Source organism: Poecile atricapillus, chromosome 2 (genome assembly GCF_030490865.1).
Source record: "Poecile atricapillus isolate bPoeAtr1 chromosome 2, bPoeAtr1.hap1, whole genome shotgun sequence".
Taxonomy (NCBI): domain Eukaryota; kingdom Metazoa; phylum Chordata; class Aves; order Passeriformes; family Paridae; genus Poecile; species Poecile atricapillus.
This window is the reverse complement of record NC_081250.1, coordinates 108,910,418-108,935,266: the sequence shown is the minus strand read 5'-3', so window position 1 is coordinate 108,935,266 and position 24,849 is coordinate 108,910,418. Positions and strand designations below refer to the sequence as shown.

Here is a 24,849-nt window from a genome sequence, read left to right as displayed (position 1 = left end):
ACTTCTCAGAAAGTGCCAGATAGTTTACACAGTAGTGCCATGTTATAAATGGTTTATAATTCCCTTTCTCTTCCTAGTTAAGTAAGGAAAAAAAGGGTTCTTAAAATTTTGCAGTGCAGTTGTAAGTGGTATTGGTTATTTTCAAGCTGCACTGTGAGTGCAAATAAAACAGCTCAATGAACACAGAGGAAAGACAGCCTTTCAGTCAATTATGTAATTGTACCTGAGTTACTTTATAATGTCTGCTAGTAGTTCTCATTCTAACATGTGCTTAATTTTATCTTCTACCTGGGAAAGGACCAAAGGAAAATTGAAGAAATCATATTTCCATGGCAACAATACAAGCACAGCAGCCCTCTGAAGAGGCAGAAGAGAGACTGGGTTATTCCTCCAATCAACCTACCAGAAAATTCCAAAGGACCTTTTCCTCAGGAATTAGTTAGGGTAAGAAAGTTAATAGAAGTGTGGTTTCAGTGTCCCTCAGAGAGCTCTTGAAGAGATTTTGTGTAAAAGATGTCTTGTTCATTGTCCAGACATTGATCAGAGTCTCTTGGGCTGGTTTATTATTGCTGCCTCTGCATTGCATGCTGGGATACATCTAATTTCCTGGGGTTTAACTTGTTCCTGTGCATCTGTACTGGTAGAAGATGACCTTGTTTTGGGTGGTAAGTGATCTCTGCTGGTTCAGGAGTTCTCCAGTCTCCTGCACTAAGTTCTCTGCCTGGGAAACGGTGTGGGAGTGAGGAGGAAGCAGAGTGCACCAAAGGAAACCAAAGGAAATGGGATCTGATGGGGTGAGGACAGCAGCTGTTCCACAGGATTCTGCTGCCCAGAAGTGGCCACTGCAAGGAGCCAAGCACCTCTTCTGGGCTGGCTTCCAACCATGGTACTGGCTAGTCATGATCAATTTGTTGGAACTTGGCAGAAATTAGCCCAAGCTGATAGGTCACAGTTTCACTGTTCTGTTTTATGTGTGTGCTGGTGATTCAGCTGCTTCTCACAGATGCACTGCCCTTCAGTTGTTTCCTTGGAAGATGAAACAAGTTCAGTCTTTAAGCAAAAATGGCAAGTTTCTAAAGAGCTGGCTAATAGAAGAGAGCCTGTAGCTTTGGGCTGGGAAGGTATAGGGGAGGGGGAAAAACACAAACCAGACTTCTAATTTCATGTGTAATTTTATGATAGTATGTATTTTATCAAAGATCTTGACAATTCTGCTTAAGGTAAAAGCACTTGCTTGTTTTTGCTTAACACAAATAATTTTTATTCTGAGAAATAAACAGAGAGAATTTTATGTTCCTGAATATCCTTTGACCATTTTCTAGCAAAGAGTGCTGCTGAAAACTTCAGACTTTATACCAACTCTGTACCATTTCCAGAATAATTACTTTTGCAAGTACAGCTTAAGGAGCAAGGAGAAAATAAATAGAGGTGCTGCTTGTCTCTGCAGCAGTCCCATCCAGCACTTGTTTGTAGCTAATGTAAACTTCATCTTTTTTGACACACAGATTAGGTCTGATCGTGATAAAAGCCTCTCGCTACGGTACAGTGTGACTGGCCCAGGAGCTGACCAGCCTCCAACAGGCATCTTCATCATCAACCCCATCTCAGGACAGCTGTCTGTGACAAAGCCTTTAGACCGGGAGCAGATTGCTTCTTTTCATGTAAGAGTTTAATTTACCATAAATCAGATTATCAAATTGAAGACGAACATCTGCTTCAAACATGACTTGAGCAGCCAGCATTTAGTTTTGCATGAGATATGATTTGAAGAGTTTGTAGCAGATTTGTATTTATTGTACTTAATAAGGCTATCTCTTACTATATTTAAGCAGCTTAAATACATTAACATACGTAAACAGTGATTAAATTTATTTAGATAACGTAATTTTAAAAGATTGAAATATGGATAGTGTGGCTTATATTTCAAGTACAGGCCATTGATCACAGTCTCCGCTGAATTGTATACTTTCCAAAAGTTTATTTTTAATTCAGCAACTTAAATTAGGATGTGACTGCTATTAGAATTGCAGCAGCTGTGATTTGAGAAATGGATGGGAAGAATAACGTACCGATTTTTATTTTAGGGGCAAATCTAAGCATTTTAATAGAATTGTAAATTAGGCCTGTCAGCTTATGAAAATGATATTCTTTGCTCTGACGAAATTGACAAAGTAGACCACAGATTCCAGTACCAGTGGAAAAGGAAAGTTTCAAGGAAGAGGGGTAGAGCAGGCTGTGACCTGAAGTTTGCTGTGCTTTTGGGAAGCCATGCTGAAATCACCCAGCTCCTGGAGAAAGTTTTCCAGCATGCTGTGGATTAAAACACTCCTTGCCTTGTGCTCTGGGGAGCCCTTTGAGTGCTACTCCCAAACAGAGGACACAGCAGGAGGAATCTGGGGGGGAAGTGTGGGTGAAAGTTTTGCTCCCTCAAGCAACAGCTCTGGCATCCTTAATATTTTAACTGAGCATTTGACATTGGCAATTCAGGGTTTGCTGACTTAGGAATTTACATTTGTATGAGTCATTTCCAGAGTGGTGGGTTAATAATGCCATTTTGCTGCTTTCTAGTAGTTTTGTAGCCATAAGATATGTGTGTGTGTGTGTATATGTGTGTGTATATATATGTATATGTGTATGTATATGATGGACATCAGCAAGACTGCTGTAGAAGGAGAAAGTTGCTCTTCTCCCTAACAATGACCACTCTCTGGTCTAAATGCACAGATTTACATTTAAATCTGCATGTTTTTAGGGAATGTTTTCTAATAGTCATTATTAAAACCAAAATTCTGTAGGATAGTAGGCACTAGTAGTAATCAAAATTACATGATCTAAAATAATTTTCATCAAATCAAAGAAGGAAGTCTGCAACTTAGAATAATCTGAACATCAGTTTCATTAACAACTTGGAAATTTAAGTGGTCCATATGAGGGAGCAGTGGCAAATAACAAAACACACTGAGCTAAAAATGTCTGGTGTGAAACTTCCTGTCACTATTATTTTATCTATTTGCACCTGTACATTGTTCAAATTGTAATACTTTCAATGACTTTTGCAGCTGAGAGCACATGCAGTGGATGTAAATGGAAACCAGGTGGAAAATCCTATTGACATTGTTATTAATGTCATTGACATGAATGACAATAGACCTGAATTCTTACACCAAGTTTGGAATGGGACAGTCCCTGAGGGCTCAAAGCCAGGTAATACATGGGCTTTTGGGAAGCAGAGGTATTATTTTGAAGTATCATATTTACAGTATGATTTTGAAGGTGTGATGAACGGGATGCCTTCAGACTTTGTAATACTTTGAAAGGTGTCTTTAGTGTGATGAGCAAAATCTCAGATCTTGTCCTCTTACTTCACCCTATTTTTAATGCACTTTTTAGCATGCTGGGATTCATTTCCAAAAGGCAAAATTGCTATGTACATGAACTAAAACTAGAGGAGGCTTTAAGAATTTGACTTCTGGTTCATGGTTTTTAAAATCCTAATTGTAACATCACAGTTCTTCCATTTATTTTTATGATAGACATTGATGTTCATTTAGTTGACAGGTCAGGGTATAAGAGACTTCCGAAATGTCACTGGATCCGGTTCTAGTTCTGATTCCCAGAGGCTTTGCAAATACTGGGATTTGAAGTCATGTCATTTGAATTCTTGAGAAAACTTAAGTGTTGTTCAGATCTCATTAAAATTCTAATCAGCTCAGACTAAAGTTTGCACTAGGCTGAAACCACTTTCTTAATTTGTCAGAAGTGCAAAATGAAAGGTTAGCACCAGAAATGTGTTTTCTAACTTTGCAGTGTTTACTTGGCATTTGAGATCTCAAATACTTTTGAGAGAGTATTATTTATATTGATTTTCAGTCACTATCAGTATGTCCACCAATTCTGAACAATAAGTATATTTCCTTTGGCCCAATTAATAACATAAGTATCTAAACATGAATGTTCTCTTTTTACAGAAATGTTATTTGTGGCAGAACTGTAGGATTTCATTGTTTATGTAACTTCTTCAGTTATAAGCAAATCTAGTCTTTTATAAACATAGAGTATTTTTATCTCCTCTTATGTATTTTAATTACTCTGTTGGTGAATCTTGAGTTTAGCCAGTTTGTTTTAAGTAAAGAAGGAATGTGCAGATTTTACCAAAAGAAATACGTGCTTTGACCACTGCTTGTAAAGTGATCTTGTATAATCTGATCAGAGTGTAAACTGTTTATATAACACCAATTATTTATCCTGCTGCTAGGTACCTATGTGATGACTGTTACTGCCATCGATGCTGATGATCCCAACACCCAGAATGGGATGCTGAGATACAGAATCTTGTCACAGGCCCCGAGCAGCCCCTCTCCGAACATGTTTACAATCAACAACGAAACTGGTGACATTATCACTGTAGCAGCTGGGCTTGACAGAGAGGTATGGCAGGTCTTAATCCCACGGGCTGGGTTGCACTTAATATTGTGAAGATGCATGGCTTGGGAGTGTGGGTGGGTGAAGGGCTGGACATGAGCTGACAATGTGCACCTTCAGGCAGCCATATCCAGGGCTGCATCAGAGGCAGCATGGCCAGCAGGTCAAGGGAAGTAATCCTCCTCCTCTGTTCTGCTCCTGTGAGACTCCCCCTGGAATGCTCATCCAGATCTGGGGTTCTCAGCACAGGACCTGCCTGAAGCAAGTCCAGAGAAGGGATGTGAAGATCATCAGAAGGTTGGAGCACCTCTCCTATGAAGACAGGCTGAGGGAGCTGAGACTGTTTAGCCTGGAGAAGAGACCGCTCTGGGGAGGCATTATTGCTCCCTTACAGTACCTAAATGGGGCCTACATACTGGAGCAGGGTTTTTAATAAGGGCATATAGGGATAGGACAAGGGGCCATGACTATAAATGTAAAGCAGGTGCATTTAGATCAGAAAAGGGAAGACATTCTTTACTGTGAAGGTGGTAAGACATGGGAACAAGTTGCCGAGAGAAATTGTGGATGCCCGATCCCTGGGAGTGTTCAAGGCCAGGTTGGATGGTGTTCCAAGCAACCAGGGCTAGGTGTCTGCAACTAGATGGTCTTTAAGGTCACTTGTAGTCCAGACAATTTCATGATGCTGTGAAATATTTGTTCCCCTCCTCAGTCTTAACTTACTCCCTTTCCTTACCCTGTTGACATTGTCTTAGTCCCATTGTATAAAAACTCTAAGAGAGAAGATAATGTTAGGGATTAAAATTGGACCTACATATTCTTTACATGTCGTTACTCTTGGCTATGTGGGGTCAAGGAAAGGATCTTGTCCCATAAGCCTCTTTACTCTAAAGAAACAGGTACACACTAAAAAAGCAGAGCAATGCAATAGTAATAATAACAATAATGATAAAAAGAAATAATCTGTCAGTAATTGATTGCTACATGCTGAGCAAGGTCCATCCTGTCTAGGCAGTTCTTCACTGTGCCCACCGCTGGAGAAGGAGCGTGCCAGATCCTCTGCTCTGATTCACCCATCTGTGAGGTTGGGAATAAAAATATTTCCCTCCAAACTCCAAATCTGTCACACTAACTGTGCTTTTAAACCGCTTGAAAACTTCACAGGAGATAAGCAATATTTTATAAACAAGCTATAAAATCCAAACAAATCTCTTTTGAATACATCTTGTTTCAACTTCTGTATTACTAACCTCATTTTAGCTCATTAAATCCAAAGTACTGGATCTGCTGTTCATCTTTTAGCTGCTTGTTTATAGTTATTTAAAATGGAGAATAAAAATGCTTTCTGAAGTTCTGCATTTGCTATTAATATTCTGATGCATTTCAGTTTGAAAGGGGCAATCAGAAGATTTGAAAAGATAAACAGACTGTTAGATATTGCAATTAATTTTTGAGGTTTTATTAACATTCACTCTATTTAAGTTGGTTTTGAAAAGAAGGGATTTGAGCAGAGGAAAACCCTGAACTTTACAGTATTGCCCTATTAAATTAAAAGAATGATGGGCAGCTTTGCCCTTGTTTTTAAAATCCCTTGGTCATCTTTGACAGATGAACTTTCAGAAGGACATAGCGATAATTCTTGAGATTTTATTACTTGGTGACTAGCTATACTGGAGGGATTTAACTCGGAAGAAACCAGCTGCCTATGGAGCTTAGACCCTCACATTAACAGTTGGAAAAGCCTTGTCATTCACCATCAGTTTTCCTGATGGATCACTCTGCTGATACCCAAATGGGTATATATAAACATTTCTTGAACATGTTGGATATTAATGATTAGCGTTAAATGATTCAAATATTAAATTAGACTAATATGAAATAAAATGGTTTCCTTCCCAAGCTTTGCTTCCTCCATTTCCGGAGTCATTTTGTGGAAGTCAATTAAATTAAAGTGACTGGGAGTCTAGAGAGCCAAAGCTCAATCGTCTTCTGACAGTGGGCCAGGGACTGCCTTGTTGTCCATGTACCCCAGCTGGTCTGCCTGCTTCTGCCTTTCCACTCTTTTCTACAAGTCTTATCTCTCTTTATAAAGCTCTAATTAAAGTCATAAAATACTACACAGAATTTTAAATTCTTAAATAATGTGACACATTTTTTATGGGAGCATAAGTGTTGTAGGCATTTAAAAAAAAAAAAAAAGTGGTTCCTCTGATAGCATTCCTCATCTGCTGGTATTTTAGATTAACATGCAAAATGCATTATCTATGCTAACATGCACAGGAGGAGATTTGCTTAGGTAAGGAAACTCAGCTTAAGGCAGAAGAAATCTTTCATTTGTTATCTCAAAAGATGCTGTTTCATGAGATCCAGCTGCTCTTATTTCTTCCATTACTGCTGTGGAATTCACTTCACCGTTAAAACATGTGCCTTAGTGCTGGAGGTGCTGAAGAAGTCAGGCAGGGTACTTAAATTTACACACTGACATTCCTGCCTCACGTGAGGTTAATTCAGTGAAGTGCTCTTATTTGGCCTGTGTTGAAGTGGAAAGATGTGAACTGATGAGGTCTGCGTTCTTTCTTGAAGCTGCCAGTTCGCTTTTGGATGTGTTGCTGCTAAGTCTCAGTGCAGGCGTATGACACATGCTCCACAGCTTATTCCTGGCTGCTTCTCAAACCACAGTAAAAAGAGGAGACCCACCTCCCCCAATTTCCCCATGCTTGGAAAGTTGTGTGCTTGTTGATTTCTGAAATTTCACTCTCAGCAGTTGATCTGCTATATGTGAGTGCTGGGAAGAAGGGAAAAAAACAAAGAACCAAATGAAAACACTGATATGCTGTCTTTTGGGGCACTTTCTGGGCAAGTTTTTAGTGTGCTGGTTCTGTTGGAATTAAGTAAGATGATTGTAAGGAAGCTGAGTCTCTGTGTAATAATAATGGAGTTTCCTTAATGAAATTTGCTTCCTGGGATCAATGTGTTAAGACCCAGATGAATCAGAAGTACCTGCTGTTTCAATAACATAGAATCATATGACAGTGAGATTTGCTTCAATACTGCTTTAGATTTTATTGCTTCACAGTAAGTAAAGTATGATTTTTTCCTACATGAAAGTGGTAAAAGTATTTCTTTGATTCCCTCATGGCTGCTACTCTTGTTGGTGTCATGAAGGAAATCTTTAGGATATTTAAAGCCTTTTGAAGGTCAGTTTGTAAGTATATTTTCTAAGCCAGATTTCATATATATATATACATATATATATATGTAAAGAATTGTGGGATACATTTATAGCAGTACACTTTTGGGGTGTCTCGTAAGGGTTTCAGTGTAAAAGAGGGCATGAGCATAAATCATTATCTTCAGTGGGAGATAAGGATCCATACAGCTTATTTTAAAAACTTTCTATTCTGTGACTCATAGTTGCTGCTTGGAAATGTGCAATGTTGAACCTCTCATGTCTGTCGTACTGTCTGGCCAAAGTTTGAAAGAAAGCTAAATACTATCAGTGGAATTATCCCGGCTTATTTTTTGTATCAATACCTGTAATTCCTTTTTGTAAATGGTGTTACTCTAAGGGTGTCCTGCTTAGGGTCAGGAGTTGGACTCCCTGTTCCTGATGGGTCCATTCCAGCTCAGCATGTTTCATGATTCTATAAATTGTTTCCATGAGAAGTAATCTGTCATATACCCCACTCTTTAAACAGTGGAAGAAAATAACATCCTAAGTGGGGGAAAAAAACCCCGAAGCATAAAAATAGACTCTTCTTGAAATATTTTTATTTTGCCAAAAGGTTTTTGCCAGTGTTAGTAAGCCACTTGTGAAAGTGCTGTTTCAAAGTAATAGCAGTTCCTTATGTTTATGTCCTTTATTTTGGGAAGAACTGAATGGTAACACTTCTCTCTGAGGAGGGACAATGAACTGGTAAATGAAGGAGCATGCACAATATTTGAGAGCAATGAGTTAAAATAAACTTTCCAGCAGTTCTATACAGAAAACATCTTTATGGTTTTCTTTTTTTTTTTTTTTCTGTTTCAATAGAACCTTGTTGGTGTTGTTTTAAACAGCTCACCAGGCTGAGATGGGGTCTCCGCCAGGCATTTCTGGTGCTTAGGGACCCTGGCCCCACTCCAGCTGTGAGGGGGGAGTGAATGCCCGGCTCAAGGGCTGTTAGTGGCACTGGGGAGAGAGGGGGCCCATGGCTGCCATACTCAGCCCAGGGTGTTTTAACATTTATGGAAATAGCCTGCTTGGTGCTTCCCTCCCCCTTTCTCCCAGTGCCCTTACTTGTCTCTGTTGGCCTCGACATCTTTGGTTTCCATAGAGATCACAAGAAGTTGCAGCAGCAGTTTTATACTCAGGCTTGGCTGAAACAAAACCTTGGCAGTTGTGGCCGTTTGGCCGACAAACCTACCTTGGCTCAGTGCTCTCAAATGCTTTTGAGGACTTTCCTTGTTTTAGTATAAGGTGCACTCTGGTTCTCTTTTCACCATTTGAAAAGCGTTGTTAAACCTGTGATCATGCGTTAACTGTCTAAAGTGGTTTGATTTATAGAGTAGGAAGCAGTCGGCCTGTCCTTACCTTGCTGCTCTTAGAAGAAAGTCAAACTGTAGTTTGATATAAGCAATCTGCTGCTGTATTCTTGTGGCACAAACTTTGCTCCTGTCATTTTGGGTGATGTGAACTAGAATAAACTATGATGGGCTCCATTGCTTGGTGGAGCACAATTTTGGGAACACCTGCTGTCCTATGGTAATGTTAGTTTTGTCTAAAACTTACATTGTCATTTTGTGTTTTAGAAAGTACAACAATATACATTAATAATTCAAGCTACGGACATGGAAGGAAACCCAACATACGGTCTTTCAAACACAGCAACTGCTGTCATCGCTGTGACAGATGTCAATGACAATCCTCCAGAGTTCACTGCCATGACTGTAAGTACAGGATAGGAGTTACTGAAGGATGTGCGTATTTATAACCATTCTCTTGTTTCTCTCATTGTATTCACAGAGAATAAATATTTATTACTTATTAAATACCATACTGGCAGGCAAAATCAAAATATGTGCAGAGTATATATCCCTTACATACAGTGTTCTCCTTTTGACCAAAAGGCAAAAGCCAACAAGGGAATCAAGCCATTGGTTCTCTGGATGGCCTCAGGTAAATTTCAACTAAACTAAAAAATTGGATGAATTATCAGAGCTCCAGTGAAGAGAGATGGGCTGCCCCACATTGATGAGTGTTCAGCCTGGTGTGGCTCTCGCATGCTCCTCCAGATGAGGCAGAGTGTTTCCATGGTTTTTGCAGTTCTACGGGGAAGTACCAGAAAACAGGGTGGATGTGATCGTAGCGAATCTGACGGTGACAGATAAAGACCAGCCGCACACGCCGGCATGGAATGCGCTGTACCGAATGACTGGGGGAGACCCGACGGGCCGCTTCACCATCCTCACCGATCCCAACAGCAATGATGGGCTGGTCACTGTCGTAAAGGTAGGGCATGCTTGTGTGTTACAGAATTCAGCAGAGATGGAAGAAGTGGAAGAACACTGAACGGGGGAAGTGTGAGTTCCTGAGGCAACCATGAGCCTGGAGTAAAATGGATGCTCCCTTTCTTGTGGAATCGAGTAACCTGTCTCTTCAAATGTTGCTTTGCTTATGCTATCAGTAGTATTCCACCTGCTCAGTTTTAAAAATCAGGCTAGGTTATTAGAAATTAGGAATCTTGAATCTTTGTTTGCTAAAAGTTAAAAATCACTCTGTGAAAAAGTATTTGCTTAGTATTTTTTGCTAGTGTAAAGGAACAACTTCCTACCTCCTCATTTAGTAGTCCCGCGTGTTGTCTGCACATTTTATGTCAAGATGTTCCATTAAGGAACAGATATAAGCAGTCAAAGCACAATCAGAGAGATAAAAATGATAGGTGGGAGGGTACTTCTACAGAAGACATTTAAAGACTGGCTATTTTTAAAACCTCATTTGAATACCTTTTATGGAATAACCTGTCTATCTTCATTGTCTAACCAACACAGCTCTGTGTTGAGGGATGACTTATTTCAAGTGATAACAGTGTGGTTCTATAATTAAACCTGCCAGGCAGTAGCCACCTTTCCTCATGACCCTCTGATAAATGTCTCAACACTGAGTTGGCCTGCTCTGGTTTTGGCTGATCTGTTTCAAAGTCAAATGTGCAATGCCAGTAATTTAATTTGGAAATTAAAAAATTCACGTTCTCTTTTTTTTTTTTTTTAATTTTGTTATGTTTTGTTGGGTTTTGTTTTGTTGTTGTTGTTGTTGTTTTTCTATTTTGTTTCCTTTCATTTCATTTCATTTTGTTTCATTTAATTTCATTTTGATTCATTTCATTTAATTTAGTTTTATTTTAATCCGCCTAGTATCTTGGTGACAAAAAGATACAATCTACAAATAGTATTAATGGTAATTCACACTGGGCTTTTTTAAGAACTGTCTCTGGTTTATAACTGCTCTTCCCCAGAGGTACCAATTCTTGCGTTGCAGCCTTCCAGGAAGATTTATGTGAGTGTCTGTGCTTTTTAGCACTCCTATAAGTGCCCAGACATGGGAGGAGTTGGAAACCTGCCTACAGTTTTTACTGGCAGTGCAATGAGTTGATCTGTCAACCTGTAATGAAGATTAGAATGTCTCTTGTCACTTACTTCATACTGTCACATGCCAACTGCCCCAGTAAGGTACAGGGTTTTCTTGCAATCTGGGATCTGTGTGAGTAGTACAGGGCATAGTACAAAGGCAAATCCTGTCTCCAGGAATGCCTCAACCCTGTGCAGCATGACAGAGGAACTCCAGATTCACACTGTTTTTACTTCTCCTTAAATTGGACTTCTGGCTCAGTGAGGAAATCTCCAAACTGAAGGTTGTCTTTACTGGGAAGATGGAAGCTCTAGGTATACCAGAAATGAGGTTGGCTGGGATTACCAAGAGTCTTTCTAATGAGATGTTGAGGGCATGAGAATCTCTGATCTATGGGAATAGCTATAGTCAGGAACTTGTTTGAAGGAAATGTTCATGCCTCTTAACAGAAAGAGGCAGCTTTCTGTCCCCAGGAGAGATCATCAGCCTGGCACAAAGGTGGGAGCTTCTTCATCATTTTGTGATTAAAGTATTTGTTTCATCATTTGTCTCTAATGGCAGTAGCACAGTAGGTTAAATCCAGGAATGACAAGGTTTCTAGCTCTTCTGACTTGAAAACTGCTCCTGCTGCTGCTAAGCAAGACCCCAGCATATGGGATTGTGCTGAGGTGATGGTGTGCTCTCTTCAGACTCTGTGCTCATTTTTGATAAAAGCAGTACAAGTAATCTTCTGAAATGAGCTTTAAATTTAAAATGTCATTGTGTGTTGTCTGTTGCTGCCATGAGTAAACATTAACACTTCCCGCTCTTTGCTCTTCCCAGCCTATTGACTTCGAGACCAACAGGATGTTTGTACTTACCGTAGCTGCAGAAAACCAAGTGCCTTTGGCTAAGGGGATTCAGCATCCTCCTCAGTCAACAGCAACCGTGTCCATTACGGTCATTGATGTGAATGAGAGCCCATATTTTGTTCCAAACCCCAAGCTCGTGCGTCAGGAAGAAGGGCTGATGGCTGGTAGCATGCTGACAACTTTCACTGCTCAGGACCCGGATCGTTACATGCAGCAAACGTCTCTAAGGTCTATATAAGCATTTTGCAATATCTGTGTTGTGGAATGGGTGGGGAGCAAAGAGATGACGTGTGAAATGGCTGCATTTACCGTAGCACGCAGCATCCCAACACATCTGTGGGTTTTGTGCAGCTTTCTCCCAAGGGATTTTTGGCTGTAGGGAAGGTGAACTGACCAGTATTCATAGGTGTGTAAACTGGGTCATTTTCTCATCCTAAGTCCCATTCCGTCAAGATAGAATGCAGTTATGTATAACGTAAAGTATACGTTCTATCCTGACAAATTCAGTCAGAGCAGACACGTGCTTCTGTGAACTAAGATCATTTGCAATTGAAATTCACCATTAGTTTTCACATGGCAACAAAATAGGACTGTTGATGAAATCTGAAGGTTTTTCTTTTTTCTCCAGCAGTGCAAAGTGGTGGTGATCTGTTTGTGGTCTCTTGTACTGATAGCTATGATCATGATTTGATCATAATTTTTCTTACATCTAACACTTTTCTACATGAGCATGCCTCATATAGGATATGGTCATTATCTGCAAAACTAAGGCTGTGACTGCCCAAGGGTCAGGACTCGCCTTAGTCAGCTTTTTTTTTTTACCTCATGTAGAAGAAATTCCAGAACTTTCTTTCCAAAATCAAGATTATTGTAATTTTATTTTCTCTTGAATTTTGGTTAGCTGTTTGTTTTGCTGTTTGGTTTGCTCATTTCTGGACATCACCACCATAGAAATGACAGCATGAGGACTTCAATACTAAGACAGCTTGCACTTGATTAATGTCAAAGGGAAAATTTATGAGATAGAAGAATGGTTTTGAAAGACACTTCTCTTTCAAATTTAGATGAGAAACATGCAGTAAAACCAGGGCCTCTGAAAATGAAGTGATATTGAAGTGCTAGAACAATGTGTGTTAGTGCAACTAACACTATCCATTTTTACCTCTCTCCTGCTCTCTGCACTCTGACAAGATGAAAATTAGTATGAATAGCTCTGTAGGTGTAGAAAAACCAAGAAGGAGCCTGACTGAATATTTTAATTGAGTCTGAGTATTAATGTTATATAGTTTATGGTAATTACATGATTTCCTCCATATTATCATTACATGATAACTTACAGGGAAGGCACTTCAAGAATCAAAATGCAGGACTGGTTTTATTATGTATTTCAAATAAATTTACTGATAGGACTTGATAAATAGAAATTTTAAAATGCCGTCTTTGAATTCCAAAAAAATATTCAGAATACAAATTAAGATCCTAATACTGTCTTTGTTGTCAATATTTATGTTAGCAGATAAATAACACAACTTATGATTAAATACACAGGTACTCAAAACTTTCAGATCCTGCAAACTGGCTGAAAATTGACCCTGTTAATGGACAAATAACTACTACAGCTGTTTTGGACAGAGAGTCAATATATGTGCAAAACAATATGTATAATGCAACATTTCTTGCTTCTGATAATGGTGTGTATCAATATTGTGTATTTTCTTGAAAAAGCTTTTTGTCTTTGTGATTGAATGGCATTCAGTTTTACTGGGGCAGAAAACAGGATATGCTTAGAAGACATCCCATTGGAAATCTGTTTTACTATCAAACTGTGTATAATACCCAAGCTACTTGGGAAGTAGCTGAAAAATAATTCTCTGAGTTTATAGAAAAACACTGTCTTGGTTACATTAGTTGAGTTGACAGAAAATTGAAAAAACCCTGCATGGGAGTGTGGTAGGTTGAGTGAATGCACAGCATGAGTGGGCTTTATGGGGAGTAATGTGTCATTGGAGGGGCTTTGTATTTTCCCACATTCAGGCTGCAGCAGTGCAGAAGGAAAAGTATCTTTTTGTTGTCAGTTTGTTAATGACAATTAACACTGCTCAGAAATGAGTCCTTTGATTTCAGCTGGAGTGCTGTACTGTTCATAGCTGATAGCAGAAAGATGGACAGGCGCAGTTAGAAACATTCTCACATTAGAAGGGAAAACCGAAACACTGGGGCTGTTTGTCTTGGAAAGAAGATATGATAAATTTTTCTGAACTGGAAGCTAGATCAACTGTTTCTATACTTTGGCTCCATTCTGGAGAAAAAAACAGAAATGGAACTGGAAGATTATGGGAGGTGGAATGAGAACCATTGCTAGTTATACTGAAAAATTCAGTGCCAAATGATCACATCAATGTGTGATTCCAGAAAGGTTTATGGAAGCATCATGCATTCGATATGGATAGCAGGAATGTCTACAAATAGCATGCTGAAAGTCAGTATTAGAAAGAATTTAAATAGCACATTTATGGTAAAGGGTGATCTTAAGCCTTTAAAGTTAGGAAATAATTTGTCCAGAGGACAAACCAGCCCAATTTTGCACCTTCTCTTTGAAGCCTTTGATGTGGACTGTCTCTGGAGATTAGCTGTCTGTCTGGTCAGTGAAGTGGATGAGTCCCTGATCTGTGGATCTGCAGTTACTTGCTGAGTTTTGCTGAGTAGGGCCATTTTGCTGAGAACAGACTACTTAAGAATTAGTGTGCTAGCAGGTGCAGTGACCGTGTTAGATTGGTTTTGTAAAAGATAGAATCCCAAAACTGATGTAAATGTATAAGATGTTGATACAGCTTTGTCTAAATAACTTTGCAACCAGAAACAGGCTTAATGCTATTTCCTTTTCTTTTAGGAATACCCCCAATGAGTGGAACTGGCACACTTCAGATATACCTGCTGGACATCAATGATAATGCCCCCCAAGTGCATCCAAAAGAAGCCACAACTTGTGAAACACTGCAGCCTAATGCTATTAACATCACTGCTGTAGACCCTGATATAGATCCAAATGCAGGCCCTTTTGCCTTTGAGCTGCCTGACACACCTGCTAGTATTAAGAGGAATTGGACCATTGTTCGAATTAGTGGTAACTAACATTATGGAAATCTTCACAGTTCTAAAGAAACTTGTGCAAATGTCTTCACTTTGGTATAATTTCACAACATACATTCATTTGGTTAATATGAACAAGAAATCACCTTAGTGTAAGTCCCCCAGAGAGCAAGAAATTTTAAGAAAGAAAAGATGGTCACAGCAGTCAGGAAGTCTGTTACCCTGAGTGTCACATATCAGTTTGGGCAAGAGTTGAATGCCAAGCTCAAAACATTTTTTTTACCAATACTATTTAATCCCATGTGAGCAATATATTACTTTTTAACCAACACCTTGTTTTCACACACAGGCGATCACGCCCAGCTCTCCTTAAGAATCCGGTTCCTGGAGGCTGGTATCTACGATGTGCCCATAGTAATTACAGATTCTGGAAATCCACATGCATCCAGCACTTCCTTGCTGAAGGTGAAAGTTTGCCAGTGTGACTTAAATGGAGACTGCACTGATGTTGACCGGATTGTTGGTGCAGGGCTGGGCACTGGTGCCATCATTGCAATTCTGCTTTGTATCATCATCTTGCTCAGTAAGCGGATAGCTCTCTTAATTCTTCTCTTAATTCTAACTCCTTTACTCTTGTTTTGCAAATGCAATATTACTTTTCAGTATCAGGTACCTTGACAAAGACACAGGGGAGTTATTAAAGGCTCAGGTCCAGGAATTGTTGCTGCATGGTTCATTGTTTTGGACAAGTATGAAAACTTCCTGATAGTATGGGATTTGGAGTTGGACAGAGTACAGCTAGCACCTGTTTGGCAGTCAGGCTCTGCAGTTGGTTTGTGAAGGAGATTTTCCATTTATACCCATGGACACAGTGAGTGGCCAGGTTGAAGATGTGGTTAGTCCCCAGGCATCTAATCTCTCTTGTGCTGCCATTGTGTGATTTGGTGCTAGCCCTGGTGGGTAACAGTGCTTTTAAGGAGTGCTCTGATGTTACTGCTATTGTGCTTCAGATGAATGCAAGTCGGAATTAGTTCTGGAAAGTAATAGATCACAGCCCTTCACATAAGGCCTGGCAAGAAAGGCAGGTGTTGGAATGGTGCCTATGTTAAAGTACTGCATAAAGCTGTACTAGTATTTTGTTTTGTGTGAAGTGCATTGAGTAAGGGAAATGACTAAAAATCATGAGTAAGTGTCTGTCCAGTGTAGTAAATTAGATGCTAGCTCTCCTACACATTATAGTTAACTGATTGCCTATTGTGGTGGAACACAAGGGAGAGATTAGCCTGGTCATAGTACACTATGCACCCATCTAGAACATAGAAAATTATGGAAAGGAGTAATAAAAAAAGAAGAAGAAAAAACCATTAAGCCTGGCTAAGCACATGATTCTACACAAGCACACAGTGCATTTTCGTCCTTGATACAAGATACTCTTTAAATGCTAGGTATGAAACTAACAGAGCCTTATTGAAGGAGAGAATTCTTTATATAGTGGTTTATGAAGCATAGTCTTTCTTAATTCTTTTCATGACAAGTTTGTTTTGCAGATGTGGAATGAATTTGTTATTTACAACATTGAATATGTGATTGATTTCCAAACCAAATTGCCCATAGTGGTCTGAGTGTAAACATCTCTTACTTAAGCTACCTTCTGTCAAATTTTTAATATAAAAAAACCTGTACCTTATCCAGAACAGTCAAATCTAACTTCATTGCTTTTTTTCTTTTTTTTTTTTTTTAATTTTGACATTGAATTTCTACAGTTCTCTATGACTGTATTTCAGAATCAAGATGTGGTTTTATCTCTTCCATTTTTGCATTGCAGTTTTAGTTTTGATGTTTGTGGTATGGATGAAACGCCGCGATAAAGAGCGTCAGGCAAAGCAGCTCTTGATTGATCCTGAAGATGATGTGAGGGACAACATTCTGAAATACGATGAAGAAGGGGGTGGAGAAGAAGATCAGGTGAGGAAAGGTTAATGGTTTTTATGTATAGATTTGCACTTCTCACTCCACTTTATTTTGTTTACATTGAAACACTCTGGTAGGTAGGTAATTTTTACATTAAGTACTGAAGGCAATAACTTTAAATAAAACATTGCTTTCTCATTTTGGATTTTTGCTGTTGCAGATATACCAATTGCTTGCCATTTGGATAAGATGTAAAAGCAGTGTCTTGTCCTCTCGCAGTAAAAGCATTCTGACCAGATTCCTGCTAAGGCTGTTATGTTTAAATGAAAGTTAACATCCATTCTCATTGCTGTCTGTAAACTTTCCTCACCCTTGTCTGAGAACTTGTACAGCAACACGAGTGCAGGGTGCCTAATATAATCTAACCCAAATACAACCCTTTCCTGGTGGTGGGTGAATGCCTTTCTAGATATATAGTAATGTTGGCTATTGACAGATTTGCCACCACTGGGATTTCAAGCTTGGAAAGCATTTAGGTTTCAAGTAGCTGTCAGGGCACATCTGTGTTTATTCAAATACCTTCCCAGGCAGGTGCCATATGCATTTACTCTCATGTCACCTCTGGTTGAACCACTGTTGATATGTCAGAGGACTGGGAGTGATGTGTATATGCTAAGAATAGCTTCTTTGCTCCCCCTCTCTCTCTCCAAGTTATGGATTTTCAAGCAGTGTGATTTCCTTCCTTCAGAAGACTTTTATTAAGTGCTTTATGAACATGACAAACAGCAGATTTATGCACATTATTAATGGTAGAAGTAAGTGTAGTAATTACAAAGAGAACAGTGCATATAATAGAGTCTAAGAAATTTTCCAGTTAAAAGCCTTGAAAAATTAAGTGCAATTCTTCCACACATCCCCAGTCTCAGTCATCTGGCACTTGAGTTATCTGAAAAGTGTCTCCCTTCACTGGTACAGACTTTTATAGTTTCCTTCTGCTCATTTGTTTGTTTGTCTGAAATTTGTGTTCCCCTTAGTAATTTCCATGCTTCCTGCATTTCCCCAAGTACTGTTCCTACTTCCTGGCTTTTCTGCATAATGTTCTTCTTAGTCAGTTTTCAAAGGAAGCTTCAGTTTATGCAGTTTTGGAAAAATGGTTATGTTAAATAAAGTGAAAACAACCCTTTGAGTCTGTGCATGTATTCCAGTTGTTTGTATGTAGTTTGAGTGCAAGAGCTGCATCCTGTTTGTGCATCTGTTATTGTACAGGAAAGTTACAATCTTAAAAGAAAATTAGGAAAACTCAGCCCTGTGAGAAGTTATTTTTCAGTTCACATGTTCCCAGCTCTTTTTCATCCTGAATTCTCTGGAGGATCTGTTCAGCAATTGTCATGGATCTTTGATTTTTAATTACTGTCCACACAACAACCCTCAGGACAGAGTGAGTTAGGTTCTCTGAGTATAGCCCATGGTAGTGTTGGGAGGGATTGTGCTGCAGATGGGAAACCGTAAGCATTGTAACAGTGTACAGCGAGAGCAAAACGGTTCTGAAGTGTCTCCTCTGCCCATCTTGTGCTGTGCTCCTCTCCAGTTGCCAGTGCTGTCTTTGTGAGAGGTACAGTTAGGGTGGTGTGGCAGGCGGCAGCGTCCTGCGAATGCCGCAGAGATTAGCGCAATGTAAACCATCCATAATCACAGCCTTTCACCAGCAGTGAATGAACGTGCTGCACACACTGAAAAGAGAGCTGCCAACAGGTGGGCTAGCAGGAAAATAGTAAGAAATGTGAAATTAGGACCATTTCCTCTCACAGTGGGCATAGAAAGCATCTAGACCTAGAGAATTTTAACAGCTTTATAAAAGATTGAATGATTTTTAGTCACAAACCCTCTTCTTACTTTCTAAAGATGAATTTTAAAGCTACTATTGCAATTAGTTATCTTCACTGCAGCTACTTTATTCAGGTACACAGGTCCCTTTTTTGATCCATTGACAGTCTCTGGGGCTCTAAGACACCCTTGCACACTCTAAATGTAGAAAACATGTCCAGAAAAGAACAGCTCATTCGAAGTATAGCAAACATTTATGACCACTTCTACTGTAGCCACTTTTATACCACTAGAAGTAAAATGGGGGTACGTTCTCCCATTAACTTCAAAGCTAGGAATTCGTTACTGTGCAGAATGGATGAAGAGAGAGCACAAACTTTTCAACTGATCTTTTGTCTACAGTGGATAATGTAAATATGTTCTGTATTGCTTTTCAGGGAGATTATTTTACTTTATTTTGGTTAGACATTTTTTAAAATCTAAATTCTGCCTGTACTTAACTAGCTGGTAATAAATCCTAGGTTTGTTTTTTCTTGGTTCCCTCTGCTCCTGTGCCCAGGGGAAAGAGGGAGAACTACATTTCATTGGGGTTTATTTGGTTCTGCACACATTTTATGTCAGATTTAAAATCTAAGAATGCAAAGCTTTTTGAATGTCCCAACAAGTTCTCTGCAAGCAGTAATCCCATTTTTGCAAACCACGGCTTAGCAAAATACTGCAGAAGCAAAGCTGCGTACAGAGCATTGTCTGCAAAAGGTATTGGCTATAACAATCTTTGAGTTTTTGTCAATGTTAATGAAAGTATTCAAGCGTTGAAGGGAATGTTCTAAAAAAGTATGGGACTAACATCAAAAATGTATTTTCAGAATGAGGCCTCATAGGGTAAAACTGCCAATGTTCTATTAAAATCAAGAAAAATTGCTTTGTGTCAGTCTTGGATTCATAAGTCATCACCAAATTACAGGAAAATGCTCTGCGTCAATATTCTTTTTTATGGTGTGTCATCCCTAAAATCCTGAGGATTGATTAAACAAGCAGCTTCAGTAGAAGGCAGTACACTAGGTGACTCAAACACAGAGTCATCCAGACCAGGGTGCATCTCATGTGGTGAAATAAAAGGGAATTTTAAAACGTCATGTGCATCTCAGTGAAAATAATATTTTAAAAAGCTTTAGACATATTCATAATCGGTAAAATTACTGTTATTTTTAGCCAGCAAAATACTTTTTAAAATCATGTGCTTCTCTAGAAAGACAACTTGAGGATTTACTCTGTGTGGCCTGATATTTCCCAGATGTTTAGGTTATTTGAAGATAGGAGTGTTAGGGCTTGAAGGTAAGTGATAGAACTTAGATCTCTGTATCCTGAAACAAATTAAACTGGAGGTTTTTATCTTAAAATAATTTATTTATTTGAGAGGTTTAATTTATTTATTTTGAAGCTATGCAAGTTGGGTTTCTTAGCTGCCATGACAGACCCAGAAAACCCTAAAACATGTTCAGCATGTTCCTTTCAAACTCTGTACATTCCGTCAGAGTGATGTCTCCCGTAAGAAATTAGAGTTCAAATTCCAGCTAGTTCCTCTGAGTCATAGCAACTGCCAGCAGCAAGTTGGAATTCCTGTTTGGTTTTGTTGATGTGTTTGTTTTTTTGTTGGGTGTTTTTTCTCTTGTGCAAGCAATTCCATGGAATTATGATGTGAAATCTGTAATAAAAGAGCAGTTTAGTCCATCGTGAAGGTCTTCTGTTAATCCCATCTGAGGCCATCTTGGCTTGCTTTGTTCAGTCTGACAGAATGAATGCTTGTCAGGAAAATTGAGGATCTTGAACGATTCATAGTTGTCTTCTACCCTGGCATGATGTACACAGGGTCGTGTGATCTCCACAGCAGCTGAGAAAAATGCTATTAATTCTCTAAGCCAGAAAAGCTTTTGATCTGTGGGTCATAACTGAAGTCAGCCTGCTCGCCTCTGAAGAGCGTTGTCAACACTGGAAATGTTCTGGACTTTCTTCACCTAGAAAAAGAAGGCTGAAAAACAGGCTCCAAAAAGTTTACAGCATTCCTGTCATTCCAGGCAGCAACTTTCTGGGTTTTGTGAATGATGAGTGTACTAGCAGAAGTTGGGGGTGAGGGGGGAAATGGGAGAAAGCAGAGATATTCCAGATAGAAAGCTTTGGTTTCTGCTCAGTATTCTATTTTCTACTTTTAACAGTTCACCTACCTGACTTGGAGTGAGATGGGCCATGAGAGGGTTTCAGTCAGCATCATTCCAGAGAAGTCAATGGGACTGGTTTGGGAAGGGGAGGAGTGTTGGGGTTTTCTGTGTTTAGTTTGTTTGTTTGTTTGTTTGATGTTTTTTTGGTTTGTTTTGAGGTTTTTTGTTAAACCTTGGTATTTTGTTCTGTTTTTCCTAAAAGTGTATCTGAATCTTAAATTCCTGGGGGTGGGGGACAGTACAGTTCATTATATTCTGAAACAGAAAGTTCAAATTACGAAATTGGTAGCGGGTGCCTTCATTGATTATTAATGGACCTCATGAACTGTAGCTTGTATTTGTTCAGCAAATGGGGAGGTGTGAGACACAAATGGTGAATATTCTTTCCTGATGCAATGTGCTCTGAACTTGTAACACCAGTCTCAGTTCCAGGTACCAAAGGCTGCTGCTGACTGAGTGTTGAAGCACTTAGCGTGTGTCTGCAGCGTAGTTCACGCACATCACAAGCCATAACCATCACTAACTCATTTTCGCCACTTATCTCAGGCCATTTGTGTGACTTACATCAAGGCGGTGGGTGCTTGGCTGGGATATGTGCAGCATATGTCAGCCTGATAACTGTGATACATTTTTTCTCATCTAATTGCTTTTATATACATCTCATTGCACAAGATGATTCTCTCCTTTGAGTTCATTTCTATAATGTTTTCTGAATTCTAGTAGTACTTGCTCATGCAGGTGGTCCTGTTGAAGCAAGTTGTCTGAGCAAGTGGGTGGTATGCTTTTAAAGTATTGCAGATGAGCTGTTTTGAACATGTAGGGTAATCTAGCCCTCAGATCTTTTCAGCACAAGAATTTCAATGCAATGATTTTACTATTATTCAAAATAGTTTTCTTGCTGAGGAGTCTTCATGGTCCTTCCTACATCAGTTGTTTTTTGGGTTTTTTTTACATTAGTCAATAGCTTGATTTTTGTCATTTTTTTTACGTATTTACATAAAGAGGGAAAATAGTAGCATTTATTTTAATGGTGTTAATCTCATTGAAAATAAAAGATGAGTGGTTTATTGTTATATGTGCAGAATCTAAATTCTAGGTAGAAATCGCTCCTTTATGAAAGGGTAGCTGTGTTACAGCATTTGTATGTCATAGATAAAAGCAAAATTAGGTAATCCATGTGATTTTTTGTGGGGGGGTTTGAGGTTTTTTTTTTTCTGTCTTAACTTTCTGTATGCCCACATTTTGAGATAACATTAGTCTTCTGTCCTGAGTCTTGTAACCACCTATGTGGCAAAGGTGATAATGGTCCTTACCTCCATTAACTTTATAAATCCATGTGATAAGATTTTCTTTTTCACCACCCTTGTCTGAGTGTTAATCAGATCATTTACTCTCAGTTTTTAACCTTCATTTTGCATTGCATTAAGAATAGAACATGTTTTATGTTCTGAAATTTCAACCATAATGAATTAAATAAAGGTTGCTATGATTTTCCCCATGAATATAAAATACTATAATTAAAAGGTAGTTATTTTGGGGATTGTGTTTGCTTACTAAGACATTAGCTTCACTTTTTTGAATAAGTGACTCATACAGGGCTCCTGTGGAGGAATTACTGTCAGTCCTTGGTGAATCTTTATCTCATGATGTGAAAAATAATGTTTTCATAATTCCATTACAAAATTGTTTTGTTTTATTTTATCATATCTAGAACCTGTGCATGTTACTGCATTGTATCTTCAACTGGAGTTTAACTTTCACTTTTTTTATTATGAAAAAGATAAGCTAGCTTCTTCATTATCTTAAAAATTATTGACTTGTACTACTCTGGATGCATCTATAATAAAAACAAATGGGAAAAGCAACATGGCAGAAAGTAATCTAAAAGCAAATGACAAAGAGCAACTGTTGGTGTAGGCATGTTAACTATCCTCCCACCTGCAGCCTACATCTACTCAGTCCTCTGTCTTTGCTTTTTTTGAAAGTCTCATAATTTCAGCAAATGAGATTTAAGGGGGTTTGTAGCATTTCACAGAACTCAGGCAATATTTGAAGTGCAAATTTCTGATAGCTTTTTAGGGTGATGTTTGCTAGGTTTGGGGGTAGAATATATAGCAGGATTGGTTTTCACTTCTTTTTTTTTTTTTTTTTTTTTTTTTAAGATCTCAGTGAGAACATGCTGAAGTAAAATACTTCTTTCCTTACTTCCCCATCCAATTTCTCTATTGAGTAGACAGTATTTGCCTTTGGAAGACAAAGGCAAAGCAGAACACCTATTTTATCCATAGGTACTTCAAAGTCAAAGATTCTGTTCTCTTAAGAAAATAAAAATCCTGAGTTTATACTAATGCTTCATCCTCTAAAAGGGGCAGGTAAAATTCAAATTTCTACTACTCTTGCTTTATATGCACCTAAACCACTGCAGCTGATTGTGTTCCGTGAAAGATGTTTTCAGGTCTCACCATCAAATTATGTCAAAGTGATCTGGTGACCATTAAGTTTATTATTTCTTGTATGAGGATGGAGCTAAACTTTCATATTTCTTTGAAAAGGGTGCATCCCTTGAAAATGAGAAACAGGTATAGTGGTTTTGTTACATGATTCCTGTGTCCAGTCCTATGTTCATGCCTAGCCAAAGCTTTTGTTGTGTAGAAGGTACAAATCCAAGACATCCCTAGAGGTGTATCACGGTCTCATGAACAGCCAGGAAATAAACCAAGAGCTCTGAGAGAAGCCAGAGTCATAAATCAGTAATGAATGTCAGTCCCATTCCAGGCACTAGGCTGTGGTAGTGGAAAGCTCAATTCAGGTGTAATGTATTAAAATATTTTTGGAGTTTTCCTTTCTCAAAAAAAGTCAGTCTTGTCTCTGCATAGCATTTTATAGTTTTAGTTCATTGTGGTTTCATTCTGTCATTTGCAGTTCTGCATCATAATGCTCCAGGATACATTCATATAAGGCAGTTATCAATTACTATAAAATTTTTTACTTTGTTAGGGTTTTTTCAAAGAACTTAAGTAAATCTTCTAATTTAGAACAGCTAATGAGGATAAAAAAAATTAAAATATGTTTAAAATGTCTCCTGTTGTAACTGACAACTGCTCTGTGAGGGATTATTACTCAGGTGCTTTTTCTGTTCAGCGAATAGCTGCCTTGCCCAAGAGGAAGTTGTTTAAGGAGATTTTTGAAGGCTGAATTATCTTGTTTTTCAGTGATTACTGGGGAGTAAAATGGCCTTCTATTCTGGAAATGTCTTCTATTAAAGTTGAGATACTTGAACTGTGCTTTGAAATTACTGTGTACATGTTCTTAAAGAAGAGCTTTTGGGGGTTTTACAATCTTCTGCATACACTTCTGGTAAAGTAGTTAATTTGTAGGGCTTGACTACCTGATTTTGACTTTGAGCACTCTTCGCTGGGATTGCGTATTTCAGGAATGTCTAAGGTTTGAACTAATAATGGTCAAAGTCTTTTCTTAAAGGTGTTACAACTAAGTGAAGAGCTAATAACTTCAATATTGCAGTCAACTTGGAGGGGAGAGGGGGTTAGTGGGGGGTGGGGGTGGGGGGGCAGTGAGATTGATTTCACAAGATGAAACTTTGATAAAATGCTCTTCTAGAATACTAAGGTTGTCATCTCTAACCACCAGTTATTGGAAAGGCAGCTATAGTTTCTCCAGTGGTAACAGATCCCTTCATAAACAAGCAGAAAAACAAAAAGTCATTCAACTTTCTTCAGTTGCATCCCTGTTGTAGAGTGTGAGATTTCGGTTTCTCTGTTGACTGTAGGCTTGGACTATCAGACTAGTCCAAGTTTCCAAAGTTTCCAGGTCTCCAAAGGCCTGAGTTTTTCTAGATGGAAAATGGGTGCAAACTAGTATTTCTTAGCAGTATTACAGTTGAGAAAAACTAAGGTTCTCTCTTTCATCA

General features: G+C 38.8%; 1 protein-coding gene across 2 annotated transcripts in view; it reads left to right on the top strand.

The window, feature by feature from the left end:
• The window catches only part of CDH2 (cadherin 2), a 115,192-nt gene that overhangs the window by 78,657 nt on the left and 11,686 nt on the right, over positions 1–24,849 (top strand). For both annotated transcript variants that reach the window (XM_058832520.1, XM_058832521.1), the window contains 11 exons: positions 298–444; positions 1,506–1,661; positions 3,060–3,204; positions 4,256–4,428; positions 9,214–9,351; positions 9,728–9,913; positions 11,852–12,108; positions 13,429–13,571; positions 14,771–15,004; positions 15,320–15,553; positions 16,796–16,935. In XM_058832520.1, coding sequence (XP_058688503.1) covers positions 298–444; positions 1,506–1,661; positions 3,060–3,204; positions 4,256–4,428; positions 9,214–9,351; positions 9,728–9,913; positions 11,852–12,108; positions 13,429–13,571; positions 14,771–15,004; positions 15,320–15,553; positions 16,796–16,935 — 1,953 coding nt within the window. The remainder of the gene's footprint in view (positions 1–297; positions 445–1,505; positions 1,662–3,059; positions 3,205–4,255; positions 4,429–9,213; positions 9,352–9,727; positions 9,914–11,851; positions 12,109–13,428; positions 13,572–14,770; positions 15,005–15,319; positions 15,554–16,795; positions 16,936–24,849) is intronic.